The sequence below is a fragment of the Monodon monoceros genome, unplaced genomic scaffold (genome assembly GCF_005190385.1).
Source record: "Monodon monoceros isolate NGI ecotype Baffin Bay Population unplaced genomic scaffold, NGI_Narwhal_1 Super_Scaffold_20, whole genome shotgun sequence".
NCBI classification, from domain to species: domain Eukaryota; kingdom Metazoa; phylum Chordata; class Mammalia; order Artiodactyla; family Monodontidae; genus Monodon; species Monodon monoceros.
In genome coordinates, this window is record NW_021703777.1 from 22,309,341 (window position 1) to 22,325,586 (window position 16,246).

General features: G+C 39.6%; 1 protein-coding gene across 5 annotated transcripts in view; it reads right to left on the minus strand.

Annotated features, from left to right (window-relative positions):
• The window catches only part of INPP4B (inositol polyphosphate-4-phosphatase type II B), a 582,093-nt gene that overhangs the window by 41,888 nt on the left and 523,959 nt on the right, over positions 1 to 16,246 (minus strand). For all 5 annotated transcript variants that reach the window (XM_029234954.1, XM_029234953.1, XM_029234952.1 and 2 more), the window contains 2 exons: positions 4,595 to 4,707; positions 711 to 865 (listed from right to left, as the gene is read on the minus strand). In XM_029234954.1, coding sequence (XP_029090787.1) covers positions 711 to 865; positions 4,595 to 4,707 — 268 coding nt within the window. The remainder of the gene's footprint in view (positions 1 to 710; positions 866 to 4,594; positions 4,708 to 16,246) is intronic.

Sequence of the window (16,246 nt, forward strand, 5' to 3'; positions counted from 1 at the left end):
ATATTTTAAATGTCAGCAGAGTAACCATATTAATTCTCAATCTTAAAGGATCCGTGTAATCCCATCTTTATTATGAGTGATGTGAAAATAATTTTAGGAAGGAGGTTAAAGATAGGAAGACCCTGCAAGCCATGGGAAGATCACCTGTTAGTTGCCATTTTTTGGATAGCTGTTTTGTTTGCATAACGACTTAGTTTTATTTTGTGCATACACATAACGACTTGTATGAAAAGGGACTGTGCTCTTCAAGTGTTATATGTGAAAGGACCGGAGCCCTTCAACTTAGGTCTAAATGTATTCATGAAATATATCTTCCATTCAGATGATCAAAATCTGGCCACATTTTTTTTATTGCCTAAAATGAGTATTCACTTAAAATTATGTTATCTCTCATGTCATCAGCTCTAAGCCATGGAAATGCAGTGAAGTAACTAAATGTTTAATCCTCCAGTAAAATACATATTTGGAAAAAAAAACCAAACCCAAACCTTAAAATGACCTAAAAGAAACAATGAGGTCCTATTATACAGCACAGGGAACTATATGCAATATCCCGTGATAAACGATAATGAAAAGGAATATAAAAAAGAATATATATGTATAACTAAATCACTTTGCTGTACAGCAGAAATTAACAAATATTGTAAGTCAACTCTACTTCAATAAAATTTTTTTTAAAAAAGAAAAAAAGTTGAAGACATATGGGGTACCTTCTCATACAATCCAGTGCTCGGATAAAGAAGTCCTTGTGTAACTGGTGTTCATCCCTCAAGATTGAGCATTGTTCAAGCGTCACTGACATCGACGTCCTGTCTTTGGCACTTTTACAACAGGTGAAACGGATGCCATTTAGTTTGCGACAAATCTGTAACAGACACATACACAGTTGATTGTTTACTCGCAGATTAAAGTGTCAGAGTCCTCTAGGCACTTCTAGTCTAAACCCACCAAATTTATGTTAATTCATGAAAATTAACTGGTTCGATCTGCCTATAGAATGGAAACATATTACCTTTTCATTTCAAAAGCTAGTGGAATAGATTTAATTTATTTAGCTCTTTGTACATGAGGTGTGGGGCTGTTGAAGGCATATAAGATGGTAAATATCCAGCAGAGGCAGCAAGGCTCTCTGAGAGGGCATCTAAGCCGCAGGGGATAATGATAATCACAGCTCAGAAGCAATATCTTAATAGTGAAGGGGAAAAAAATAATCTGTATTTCCTGGATCAGCCACTTGATTTGAACCTTACATAGCTAATACCTTCTTACTATATATTTAAAATAACCTTTACTAATCTCTGCTGGATGTTACGAGATTTCAAACATCCACATGGTGCCAAGTGAAACCGATAAGGAAACCACTCATCAATGCAACTAATAAGAATAAGGACACCAAAAATGGCCACTGTAATTGCATATCTACTGTGCACCAGGTACAATGCTAATAAATTTCATATAGATTTTGCTCCTTTAATTTAACTGCACATGAACCCTAGAGGAAGGTATATTAATCTCATTTTACAGGTGAGGAAATTGAGATGTAGATAGGTAAGGTGCCTTATGCACAACAGAGCAGAGCCAGGATGCTGGTATAAGTCTACCTAACAAGGACCAAGTCTTTAACTTCTGTCCTGTTCTGTTTCTCTCTATAATTCTTTCTTGTTGTTATTCTGATGTAAGCCAGGAGAAGAATCTGTAAGTAGCAATAATTTATGGTCTCATTGCTTTACGGTTAACAGGTGAATCACTCCATTCTTTTCTCTTCCCTAGTCCATGGTAATGCATCAACAATGTTCGTCAACATGCACTTAAGATACATCTAGTCTGATGAAATACAGGCCTGCTTTATTATCTGCCATTGAGGAGGCCTTAACAGTTGCCTGCTTTGAAGAGACGATATAATAATACAGTTTATCAAGGGTTTTTATCATGATTTAATTGTGATTCTGATACTTAGCTTAGGAGTTACAAGTCCTTATTAGCCGTTAGGTACTTTCTCACTATCTCCAATGTAAGTGACTAGAGAAACGTGACAGCATGATTTCAACATGTAATCTTTTTTTTTCTTGGAGAAAACACTAACGCATTTAAATAAAAAGTATTTCAAAAATTTTAATATAAAATAACAAAGGCTTGACTATATTTATAGTAACAAAATACAGACCTCAATGGTCACTTATGAGAGGTGAGTTTTAAAAAGAATGAATATTCTTTAAAATGCCTTGTCACAATTGTATGCAACTATCCTACTAAGGATATTTCATGTTACAAATTTAAAATCAAGAGGAATCTGGGGCGGCCTTCCCTGATGGCGCAGTGGTCAGGAATCCGCCTGCCAATGCAGGGGACACGGGTTCAATCCCTGGTCTGGGAAGATCCCACATGCCATGGAGCAACTAAGCCTGTGTGCCACAACTACTGAGCCTGTGCTCTAGAGCCCACGAGCCACAACTACTGAGCCCACGTGCCACAACTACTGAAGCCTATGCACCTAGAGCCTGTGCTCCGCAACGAGAGAAGCCACCATGATGAGAAGCCCGCGCACTGCAACCGAGAGTAGCCCCCACTTGCCGCAACCAGAGAAAAGTTCACGCACAGCAATGAAGACCCAACACAGACAAAAATAAAATAAAATAATAAAATAAATAAATTTATTTTAAAAAAAAGAAGCTGGGGCAATTCCATCAAAGCAGACTGGTTGGGTCTTGGTTTCTGTATTTGACAACTCTTTTGAACTATATGAGCTTAATTTAACATTAGCTTAATTTGGTATTTGGTCTTTTTAAATTTTCATTTTTTAAAATTCATTCAAGATAAAACCAAATAGCTTTACATTTTTCAATTAGAATGTAAAACATTAACAAAAGCAGTATTTCATTAATCGTTTTAAAGAAGAGAGGATAAAAAACCAGAGACAAATAAAAACTTTTTGGAAAATGTAAAAGGGAATTTCTATATTTCTTTAAGAGTAATACCAAGGTCCCTGGTTTACAAAGAGGATATTGAAACTCATGTATCACCCTATAGACATGTTATTAATAATAAAGTCAATATTCCTACAGAATGCCAAATTTGCACACTATGGGTGCTGTATATTTATCAAGGCAAGTAATCACCCATTCATGAATTCAATGGTAAGTTGTGAGTAAGCCATATTTGGTTGGTATATACATTTCAAAAAAAATTTCAGAAACATAGGATTTATGGGAATTTTTTTTAATATATTCAAATGAGAAAACTACATGTACTAGAGAAAATATTCATTTGTGGTTCTACCTGTGCATCCTTCATTTGTCAATTTACATGACTGCACGATATGTGCATAATGACATATGTATATGTTCCTAAGTTGTCAGATGGCCTTGGGCAATGATCAAAGTACTTTTGTGCTATCATGTCATTAGTAATATAGCAAAAATAACTTACGACCTGTCTTTGTGAAATTTTCGTGAGAATTAGCAACCATAGTAGTCTTTGAAGGTATATAGAGCAGACACAGGAGAAAGAACTATTAAAAACAACCTTCATGTAATGTAGTATGATGCTAAATGGGACCAGTGTAAATGAGCTGCCTGAAAGCAACGTTTCATATTGTTACCTTTGATGTTCTTCCCTGGGGCTCCAAGAGGGCATGAAGGGAAACTAGAGCAGCTTGCTTTTGGTAAATTATTTTATGTAGACTCATGGTAAATTATCCATTCCTTTTTCCCAGAAGAGAGTAAGTAATATTAGATTATAACTGAAGCGCTGGCAGTAGGGGGAAAGGCTTTGTCTCAAATGCTATTGATGGAGAATGAATAGCACATGTGAGAAGATCTATTACACGAGCAATCCTGTGCAGTAAGTTCAAACATGGCGTTCATCAAAAAGATCTCCAATGTGTGCCTTTCCTGATGAAAAGATCCCTTCCTAGTGAAAGGATCTCTGGGTCTGAATGTTTAACAAAACTCATATGAGCTATACCTGAGCGGTTGCCAGATAAGAGCTTAAAAATTATAGGCATGATTTTCTCCCTCAACCTTGTAGAAACCTGGGGGGGTGGGGAAGCAGGCAGATCTTCTACCCTGAGGGTGCCATTAAATGAGAAAGAAGCATACAAAATATAGCTCATTACCCTAAGAGCAATACATCAGTAATAATTTCTATGCCGATATCTAAATTGACAAACGCATTTACAAGCTCATTAACAAAACGATATGTCCAGGAGCCTTACTGAGGCTGTGAGTCAGAGATCTGATAACCACTTTCTGTTGAAACCATATGTCTCTAGAGCAGCACTTCAAAACCCTGACTGACATGGGCTATTGACATTGCAACATGCGATATCAAGAAAATCACAGACACTTGATTTTAACCTCAAACACATCCCACATTTATAAGAAAAGCCAATGAGTAAGATTTTTTCTCATTGAATACATCTTCTTCTATCTTGTGTTCTTGTGTATTGATAGACTAGATGCCTAAACTCCTGGATAATGGAGAATGACATCTGGTAGCCCAAAGTGCAGAGGCTGGACCCTACATAGCAGATACCCGATAACACTTGCTGATCATCACGGTGACAGGGAATACCATTTGACGGCAGAGTGCCTACCGTTGCAGCCAGCCACATGATTTCTACATTCTTTCTCTTTTTGGCTTGAATATTTTGATGGAGATTTTCTAGTAATCCTTTTAAATCATTTTGTTCTTGAAAATGTGAAATGTCTGAAAAACAAAAAAGGAGGGGGAAAAAAAGGAAACCGCATTAGTATTAAGCTGCCCATGGAGTTTTCCTTAATATATTTCAAAGGTAATTTCCATAACAACAAATGCCATTTGGAGCAGAGAGTATCTGAGGATAGTCATACTTATTAATCCTTCCAGTTTTATTCTTTACTTAGAAATATGCCTCAGTTTCCCTCATTCCCTATTGTGTGTAACTGGGGTAATGTCAATGGGTGATATAACACTCACCAAGAAGGGAACTGTTTCTAATAACAAAGGCTGCCTCACTTCAACCAAAGTAGAGGATGTGGATGAAACATGAGATACAACCTTCCATTTTTGGCTACTGAGCAGCTAGTCTGAATCATGAGACTATATCAAACTGAACAGCTCAGAGGTGGAACTGGGAAGTTCAACCAAGACCCATGAAGTCAGTTTCTACACAGCAAGATTCCTCAAACTAGGCAACGTTGACATTTTGGACTGGCTAACACTTGGTTGTAGGGAGTGGGCCTATATTCTGCATTGTGGGATGTTAAGCAGCATCCCTGACCTCTACCATTTAGAAGCCAGTAGTATCCTTCCCATTGTGACAATCAAAAATATCTCCAGATATTGCCAAATGTTCCTTGGGGGCAAAGTCTATCTTGTTTGCGAACAAGTGCTATTAAGGAGCACAGGTATGGATGGAGAGAGGACACGCAAGAGGCGATAATTATATGAGATAATTGGGAAGGGACCAAGAAGTGACTGATTGCTCAGATCTCTACACACTCATAACTAGAGCAAGGGTAATGGATGGCATATGGTTTATATTAAAACCTAAGGCAGGGCTTCCCTGGTGGCGCAGTGGTTAGGAGTCCCCCTGCTGACGCAGGGGACGCGGGTTCGTGCCCCAGTCCCGGAGGCTCCCACATGCCGCGGAGCGGCTGGGCCCGTGAGCCATGGCCGCTGGGCCTGCGCATCCGGAGCCTGTGCTCCACAACGGGAGAGGCCACAACAGTGAGAGGCCCGCGTACCGCAAAAACAAAACAAAACAAAACAAAACAAAACCTAAGGCAATGCACAGTATTCCTGAGACTCACTGAGATAGGATTCAAGATTAGAATATAGAGATGGAAACAAAAAGTCTAAGAGAGTGGTTGGGTTAGTACCGTACAGTATGAAAATACACTCTACTGTGGAAGCCACAAACTGACGGATGAAGAACTCCCGAGAGCTTTAATTGAGTCTAAAAACAGGAGAAAATACATAAGAACTGGACTATACGTAGGCTATCCAGTTACACTGAAGAAATAGATGATCTGTTCCTGAGTCAGATCACACACACACACAAAAATGACACAAATAAGCTTTAATCATAATGAAGCTTGGCACTTTCCAAAACTGTACCAGATGTTTCATTTTATTAGAATAATATATCTGAGTAGCTCTTAACTTTAGCTCCAGAGAGTAGAGGAAATATCCTAATGAACTGTACTAGCAATCTATATCTACCAAAGAATGGAAGTGGTTGGTAAAATGGAACTGAGCATTGAAAACAATTATATATCATCTTGAATTTCCTGTCCACAGAACAGAGGAAGGTCAGGTACAATCCAGATTCATACCTTGTTTTAGGGAGATGAGATTCGAAATATTCATATAAATATATGCATGATTCTACTTTATTAGTTCCTAAATGGGAAAACTGTTAAACGTCAAATTTTTACCGTGTAACTAGAGACGATTTTTTTTTTTTTTAATTTTTTGGCCACACTGCACACCATGTAGGATCTTAGTCCCCCGACCAGGGATCGAACCCGTGCCCCCTCCATTGGAAGCGTGAAGCCTTAAGCACTTGACTACCAGGGAAGTCCCAATGATTCTCTTAAGAAAGAGAAGCTTTCCCTAAAGACATTGCCTCGCTAGGTAGGAGACTCTGATACACAGAGATTTTAACAGGACACAGCCCAAGGATAAAGGGAAGGAGGCATAATGTAGAATGCCTTGAAGAGAGTTGCAAAGCCAGCTCAGGACTCTACAGCTAATTGAAGAAAGTAAGGACAATAATGGTGCCTTCTAACTGATACTTTTAGCACACAAGGAATAAGTCAGATCTGCCATCACTGCCCTTAATGTTGATAAATGGCAACCAAAACAAAACCCAAAACAATCCATGACTTAGATTCTAACAAGCAGCTATTCAAAATTGTGTACAGGTATATCATTGACAGAGAAAGTGTCCTTGACATTGTTGAAAGGAAAAACTGGTCATATTAATAAATGAATTTATTGGTGTAACATTGCGTGTGTGTGCCTGCACTTGTGTGCATGCTCACCTCTCTCTCTACGTGAATGCAGGTAGAGCAAGACATCGGTTTAGATACTAACAGTGCTCCTCTTCGGGCTATGGGATTTAGGGTGATTTTTCAACTGGCTTTTAAATAATTTTTTATTTACTATTGGAGTATAGTTGATTAACAATGTCGTGTTGGTTTCAGGTATACAGCAAAGTAATGCAGTTATACATATATGTGTATCTCTTCTTTTTCAAATTCGTTCCCCATTTAGGTATTACAAAATACTGAGCAGAGTTCCCTGTGCTATACAGTAGGTCCTTGTTGGTTATCTATTTTAAGTATAACAGTGTGTACATGTCAATCCCAAATTCCCAATCTATCCCTTCCTCAACTGCCTTTTTATGTCATTTGAGACACAATAAATATGTATTGTTTTAAAATAATACAGTTATTTTAAGAGCAAGGGAGAACAGAGTACATATGTATAAGAAAAGGAAAAAAAAAAAACCCAAATTCTTATGATACAAAGACCTGACCTCCAAATTTCCATGGTCTGGTAGGGTGAGATAGATTTTTTACACCATTATTAACTGCGGTCAAGTGTACCGTGGGCTATGAGGCAAGACAGTAAAAATGATAATAGGGACCTAAGAAAAGGAGTGGCCAATTCAATGAAGAATAGTTGCGTATGGAAAGGTTTCTAGCAAAGGTAATGCTTTGTGTCTACAGAGAGTATTTGAGGCCAAGAGGAAAATGTCAACAAAGGCATGGACATATGAGGCAGTACTATGGAAACAGGAAGCTTGTAGTTCACCATGTCCTTGGAGGGCACAGTCCTAGAGGCAAGGATTATGAAGAGTCTATTCTGCTATTTTGGGATATCTGGGCTTCCTACTAAAAACGGGAGCACCTGGTGAATTTTAATTATGGACATAACCAGATCTGAGAGGTCCCCGAGACTTTTTTAAATCACGTGGTAAAAATGACTTTCAAATATTTTTAAAAGCAATACAGAAGAATTTTACTTTATACAATGTCCCATAGCAGTTATGCACACTCATCCCTTTGTAACAAAAATTTTATGAAATAATATATAACCTTAGTGCGTTCACTGCACCCTGAATATATTTTGTTCTATTCCATGTTGCTTTCTTTTGAATGTTGGCCCCAACACACTAAATTGATTTAACACCTATATAGGGTCAACATAAAAAACTTGCAAAGCACTGATTTAGGGCAACCCCATGTCCAAGATGCTTAGGTGACTTTTTCACAAGGTTCATAGTCAGATGGTCAAGTCAAAAATCCAGTCTCCCAAGGGGCTTCCCTGGTGGCGCAGTGGTTGAGAATCCACCTGCTGATGAAGGGGACACAGGTTCGTGCCCCGGTCCAGGAAGATCCCACATGCCGCGGAGCGGCTGGGCCCGTGAGCCATGGCCGCTGAGCCTGCGCGTCCAGAGCCTGTGCTGCGCAACGGGAGAGGCCATGACGGTGAGAGGCCCGCGTACCGCAAAAAAAAAAAAAAAAAAAAATCCAGTCTCCCAAGTCCTATGCCAGTAATTTCCCTCAAATCTGTATTAATGTCTTCACAGTTGGCTGCTGATCCAAAAAATAATTCCAGTATTAACACAATGGACCAGCTTCTTCAGAATTCTGAGGATTCAGAACAAAGCATAATAATATTTCAAAATAATTTAGTTTCATAGTTGACATGGAGATTTTTAAATCAGCCATTTTAAACAGACTACAATGTTCCTAAAATAAGTCAAACAAATGGCCATCCTTTGCTCATTTTTATCTACATAAATATAGTGCTTTCAGATCCACAGAAATGATGTCCCATAGAAATTTCACCCCTTCTCCCCATGGCATGCTTTTTAGAAGGAAGTCAATTGATGTTCTTAAAATTTTCAAGCCACTGTTTCTATTTCTGTAATGATAAAACTTTGTTTATTCAGTCCATCACTATGATTGCTGCCATCTTTTTTCAGCCTGACAAAAGTCCTGCAGGCCACAGAAATTCAGGTCTGGATCTGGAAAGAAGTAGCATTAGTAATGACTAAATAGGTGAGATTTCAAGATATAATGATGGATCCTGATATAGCAACTGTAAATCATGGTATACACAGAACATGGATTGGTTTTGTTACTGAACCAAACTTGGGTCTGCCCACCCATGAGCAGTAAAGCTAATCTACTGACACCGGGTTGTAGTGAAGGAAAGTGCAGTGTTTACTGCAGGGTAACAAGCAAGGAGTCCTGGTTACCTAGTGCTCAAAAAGCCCAAACTCCCTGATGGACTTCAGCAAAGCATTTTTAAAGACAAGGTGAGGGAGTGGAGTCCCAGGGTATGTGATCAGCTCGTGCTCAATTCTCTGATTGGCTGATGGTGATGTAACAGGGCAGTGTCACAGGGGTTAACATTATCAACTCTTAGGTGCTGGTAGGTCTGGGGGCTACATGCTCACGGTCATCAAGTAGGTAACTTCTTCCATTTGGTGGTGGTTTTAGCATTTGTAAAACAACTCAGGAAATGTGCATCAATACTGTTATCTGGGTACTTCAGAGGGGAGATAAAGCAGAAAATATGGGGGAGGAGTCTCTTGGCAAGGCCCCGTAAGGTTCTGCTCAGTAACCGTTTTAGATATAGAATGAGTTTCTTCAAATGTAAATATGGCAATAAGTCTTGCTTCTGGTACTCACTCTTGCATTACTCTAGGACCGAACTTAAGAGCAATTGAATCTCTATGCTTATCTCCATAAAAGTCTTCTTTTTTTCCAGTGGGGTTCATGAAAGTAATCAGAAGGTAAAAGGTATAAGAATATACAGTGCATTACTGCTTATGGTATTAAACAGCAGCAAAAATCTAAATGATGATAATCCGTCATACATATGTATATATATTTGTGACATGGAATATTATATAATAGGTAAAATGAATAAACATGCTAGATGTATGAGCATGGATATATACTAAAAACTATGTTGAGAAAAAAAAATGATTCATACAAGATAACAGCAATAATATGAAGTTAAATGTGCAAACCTGTACCATATTTTTTATGGATACACACATACAGAGGAAGAATATGTATGAGAACGTAAAATGCCAAATTCAGGATACTGATTTTCTCAGAGAAGGGAAGGTGAGGGGTGGGAACCAAAAAGGGTACAAAGGGGGTTTCCATTATGTCTACAAATATTTGTTTCTCACAACATTTCTGAGACTGAGTGATGGGTTCCAAAGTGCTTGTATTTTATGACCTGTTCTCTTTCTCCGTTTGGAACTGTCATAATTCTTTGTAAAGAAAGCACTGAGCCAAGATTCCCGGAAAATGATTACTAATGCCAACTCCGTCCCTGCTTCGATATGTGGTCATAGCAAGCTGCTTAACCCTCTGTCCCTATTTTCTCAACAGCAAAGTGAGGACAATAACCCTGTCATGCTGCAGTGGAAAACCATGAATAAAAGTCTTGGCAGAGGGCTTCCCTGGTGGCGCAGTGGTTGAGAGTCTGCCTGCTGATGCAGGGGACACGGGTTTGTGCCCCGGTCCGGGAAGATCCCACATGCCGCGAAGCAGCTGGGCCCGTGAGCCATGGCTGCTGAGCCTGTGCGTTCGGAGGCTGTGCTCCGCAACGGGAGAGGCTACAACAGTGAGAGGCCCGCGTACCGCAAAAAAAAAAAAAAAAAAAGTCTACAAAAAAAAAAAAGAGAAGAGTCTACATTATTCAGTCCTGTGTCACCTCTGAAAAACAGGAAGACATTCACAGTTCTTAAGAAGAGTTCATAGCCTCAGATAGAAAGCCTACTTTCTCAGGCAAAAGTCTGAATTTATCCAAAGTAAGAAATATTCTCTCATACAGACACAGGTGCACACACATGATCCCAAACATTCAGAATGCCAGTGACTGTTCTCCCACCACTCCTTGCTGGGAGAGAACAGCCAAGTTCAGAGTCACTTTGTAGTAGCTATTTTTTCCTTGTTTTGTCAAATGGGATTTCTTTAACAACGGCAGCTCTAAATATGACATTGGCTTGACTCGAAGGCAGGGTGCTGACCAGTGAACAGGAATGGGACCGTGAACTCTCGGCTCATTGAACTATGATGCTGCTAATGAGGCCAAGGCAATAGCTCCGTCACTTCATGGTCAAATGATTTTACGTTGTCAGAGAATGTTCCAAGATGAAATAGAAATTACAGCCGCCTTCCCCTCACCTATTCCACCTATTTCCCAGTGGGGAGCAGGCACAACATTTACAGGGATCAATCACACCCCCATGATGAAGTCAAGTGGTATAATTCCACCCCCTTTGAAATCAGGACTAGTTCAGGGATGAGCATCTAAATCTAAGCCAATCAGAACTTGACTTTGACCTCAGAAATTGTTTCAGGGCTATGTAAGTGACCTATGCTGTTCCAGCTGAGTGAGGCTCAGGGCTCTGTAAAGTAGAAGGGGAGGAAAGCTCTCTTTACCTCTTTGCTTGAGCATACAGTTGAGCATGGGAATAACTGCTCACGCCAGCAAGACTTTCTTCAGGAAGGAACTAGATGCAGGATAAAGTCAACACTAAGAGTCATGAAATAAGGCAGAGAAGTGTCTTTTCAGTACTGCTAAGCCACTAAGCCAACCCTCTCTTAACTGGTTGCCTGCCTTACTGCTGAAATTTTCAATTTTGTTAATTGATGCCAGTTTGAGTCAGGGTTTCTGTCACTTGCGACCAAAAGCATTCTAAGGTAAACACCTGGTTATACAGGCATTTTTAACACTGATCAGCCATATTGCAAATGTGTACTGTTGCTTTAGAGGTGAGGAATCACAAATAAGGAAGAGTACTTATGGAAAGCATCCCATTAATCACTTCTTTTTTAATGATTTTTTTACATCTTTATTGGATTATAATTGTTTTACAATGTGTTAGCTTCTGCTGTACACCGAGTGAATCAACTATATGTATACATATGTCCCCTCCCTCTAGAGCCTCCCTCCCACCCTCCCCATCCCACGCCTCTAGGTCATCACAAAGCACCGAGATGATCTCCCTGTGCTATACAGTGGCTTCCCACTAACTATCTATTTTCCACATGGTAGTGTAGATGTGTCAGTGCTACTCTCTCAATTCGTCCCAGCCTCCCCTTCCCCTGCACTGTGTCTACAAGTCCATTCTACAGTGATGGTTTTAAAACATAGCCCCACGTTCTTTGACACTCCTTCTATAAAGAAGGTGGAGTCTTTGTACCTTCATCTGGAAGCTAGGTGGGCTTGTGACCATGTTGATTAATGGCAGACGTGATGCTACGTGACTTTGGATGCCAGGTCATAAATGACTATGAAGCTTCTGCCTTATTCTCTTGGAACTTTACTGTCTGTATTCCCTCTTTTGGGGTATTCCCTATAAGAACCCATGTACTAGGCTCAGAGAAGCCCAAGTCACATGGAGGGTCCTATTTAGGTACTCCGGTCAACAGTTTTAGCTGAGCCCAGCCTTTGAGTCATCCTAGCCCAGTGGTCAGAATGTGAGTGCAGAAGCCGGCCGATGACTCCAGTTCCCAGTCACTTAAGGGATACCAGCCATTCTTCTTTCCAACTGAGGTCCCAGATATCTTGGAGTGGAGACAAACTTCCCCACCTTTCCTGTCTGAATAACTAACCCACAGAATCTGTGAGCATAAATAAAATGATTCTAATTTTATATCAGTAAACATGGGATAATTTGTCACCTAGCAATAAATTACCAGAACAACTATAGTAAAAAAAAAAAACAAAAACGTGAAGGACCTGTTCTTCTAAGTATGATAAAATGAACATATGAAGAACAAAGTTTTCACAGTCCACTCTGGTTGGTACTACGTTCTGTAATATCAAATCTTTTCTATAATTAATTCTGAAACAATTATAGTTAAATGCACTAACAAACAAACAAATGCAATTAGGTGAAAGCCATTGAGATGTCTTAAAATTGGAAATTATGCTCTTTCAGAGGCTGTAAAATCTTGACAATTATAAAAGAAAAAGCCCCACTGATACCAGCTTTACTTAAATCTGATTTACAATTTACAAAAAAGGCAGTATCAGAAATCAAATATCAAATTCCCAACCTGATTAGAGCTGAAAAATATTTTTGGCCTGTACATTTTCACTGTTTCCTCTTAAATAAATTTCAAAGTTGCATCACCCATAGCAAAGGAAAAGATGAACTTTAGAACTAACTGTCAAAATATATTAAAAGTAATGTGTTAACAATTTGTTTAGAATTTCCTCACTCACTATTGCACATTGAAGGCCATGGGACTTGGTGTGTAGGGAGAAGAGTAGAATTATAACCCATTAATATTTTTTCCTATTTTCATTTTTTCAAAGAAATCATTCATAATTTAATTTCAGAATCTCCAAACAATTTAGAGTATGTCAAAGGTTGGGAGATGGATTGTAGGCAGATGACTCTCAAAAATTTAAGTTCTGCTCTCAAGATACTGAGATATTTTTATTAACAGAAAATAGAAAGTTTGAGTATGAAAGAGGCTTTATACAAATCCCCAGGTCAGTCTTCCTGTTAGCCTGGTTGCACTGCTTGGATTATTTTTTGCCTGCTTTTAAGTGGCCTGGGTCGTTAAGCACTGAGGGGAGTTGGATGGCCCCCTTTTTTCCTTCCAGCTCAATTTCTAAGTCCTTGCATTTTAGAGCAACAGCAAGAAAATACCTGTTGAGAGCACACACTACACACAAAATTCTGAGGACCAAAGCAAGAATAGATTTCTCAAAGTTTAGGACTGAGAGGGAAGCAGCTTTTGGGGGTAATTCCAGCACCTCACCTCCCTGCCCATGTAAGAGCCAGGCAGCCCGTGAAATATACCAAGGTCAAATGGCAGGCCAGAGAGGTAGACACATAATAAGGCCTTCTCCAAAGAAGAAGGGTTCACCTCTTCCATGGCCCTCCTTTTTTTGATAATGCAGAAGGAACTGACTCCAAAACTGCCAGAATAATGGCCAAAGAAAAGGGGAGACAGTTGAGAAGAATGGGCTTTTCTCCAATGGTCTCTGGATTACCTCTTTAGGCTCTTGGAGGCAAGTAAGAATGAGATCTTGAAACAGACTCACAGACTTAGAGAAAGAACTTATGGCTACTGGGGACTTCCCTGGCAGTCCAGTGGTTAAGACTTCGCCTTCCAGTGCAGGGGGTGCGGGTTCAATCCCTCGTTGGGGAGCTAAGACCCCACATGCCTCGCGGCCAAAAAACCGAAACATAAAACAGAAGCAATATTGTAACAAATTCAATAAAAGACTGAAAAACAATGGTCCACATCAAAAAAAAATCTTAAAAGAACTTATGGTTACCAGTGGGGAAGGCTTGGGGGGTTGGGACAGATTGGGAGTTTGGGACTGATATGTACATACTGCTGTATTTAAAACAGATAACCAACATGTTGCTCAATATTCTGTAATAACCTAAATGAGAAAAGAATTTGAAAAAGAATAGATACATGTATATGTATAACTGAATCACTCTGCCGTACATTAACACAATTTTGTTAATCAACTATGCTCCAATACAAAATAAAAATTAAAAAAAGAATGAGATCTTTAATGCTTCATACTATATAGAATAAAATAAATAACTCCTGAGGTATTTAAAAAGTTATAAATGAGGTAAAATAGAGGAAGATGATTATGGAACTAAAGCTGCTTTAGAAGACTCCAAAATGAAGAGAAAAGGGGTATTAAGATTATATGGCCTACCTTTTTCTCCATTCATATAGCTCCTTTTATTGGCTTTAAGTGACCTCCAGTTTGATCATCTAGGATTCTCAGACATTTATAATTTGTTGATAGCAACAAAATGTATTAATCTATGTGTGTTGCCATATTTCCCTTTTCTGATGTGTCTGATAAAGATAATTTTATCTTTGAGTCTTCAGTTTTTCCCCCTTACCTGACTTCAGAGAAGAGTTGTGCTTTATCTGGAGTTTTGTTCTGCAGAAGTGGAAGCATGAAGAAAGAAAGGTGGACGGGGAGGTGGACTGGAATGAAACAGAAGGCCTTGCACTCATGGTTTTGGGAAAGGCGGAATGGTAAGTAAACAGTGACTTTCTGGGAGAGTGATGTGCTCAATCGATGAGTGACTTAAACATTTGGAAAAAAGGATTTAAAAAGTAAAATAATGAGTTGTCAGTTGTCTCCTCTTTGATGTTTAATTGAAAGTTGGAACTAATTTTTAGTTATTTTTAATTGTTGGGCTGTTTACTGGATACGGTACTATGCTGAAACTGAATTCATAGGAGACTGGTATTAATTCAGGTCAAATTTAGATATTTATTTCCAAAAGGGAAGATGAGTCCTAAGATTTCTAATATCCACCTCATTCCTCACTGTGCGGCCAGTTCCAAAGAGTGATGACTTTGTTAGGCAGGAGGTAGATGGGCTCCAAGCTGGGAATTTACAACTAGCTTCCTGTTTACACTTCCTGAGGAAGGAAGCAGGTGGGCTCTAGGCTAGATATTTACAACCTGCCTCCTGCTTGCACTCTGAGATAGAAATTACAACAGGAACAGCGTAAATAGCTGGACTTTGTTTCCTGTGGACACTTTAAGATAACAGTTATGGCAGGGACAGACAGGGGCTAAACCCTGTTTGAGTAAAAGATGAAGAGGTCACGTGTTTCCCATCCTTGGGGCAAAGGGAGACACTGCACCTTGGAGGCTTCTTGGGGGTCAGAAAGGAGGGGGAACCACCCCAAAATAGGTGATGCCAAGGCCCCCCACAGGCCTGTGGGCTGGAATCCATCTGTGAAAAAAGTTGTGCACACGTGTTGGGGAGGTCCTAGGGCAGGTCAGGTGTGGAAAAAGAAAACAGATAATTGGCCAAAGGTGAACAAAGACCCAGTAGAACTGCCCTATAGAAATGATTTAATCACCTCTTTACTGCATTCCTCCTCATTAGGGGGGATGCCCACAGCTTTTCTCTCCTGGTGTGTATCTCTGCCTCGCTTCTGTCTTAACAAACTTTCTCTGTGTGCTCTCCCATTTGTTGTACCATGTCTCTAATAATAAACTTTCTACCTGTTTCTACAGTTTTTGCTTCCTTGAGAAATGCATTTCTCAATGGGGGTAAGAACCAGGGGAACCTTGTTCCTAGCCTCTAGCCCCTGGTGGACTAGTGGCTAGGACTGCTGGTTTCCATCCAGGTTACCCAGGTCCAGTTCCTGGGCAGGGAACTAAGATCTCGCTTCACGCCACTGCTGTCTGCTGCCTATCCAATT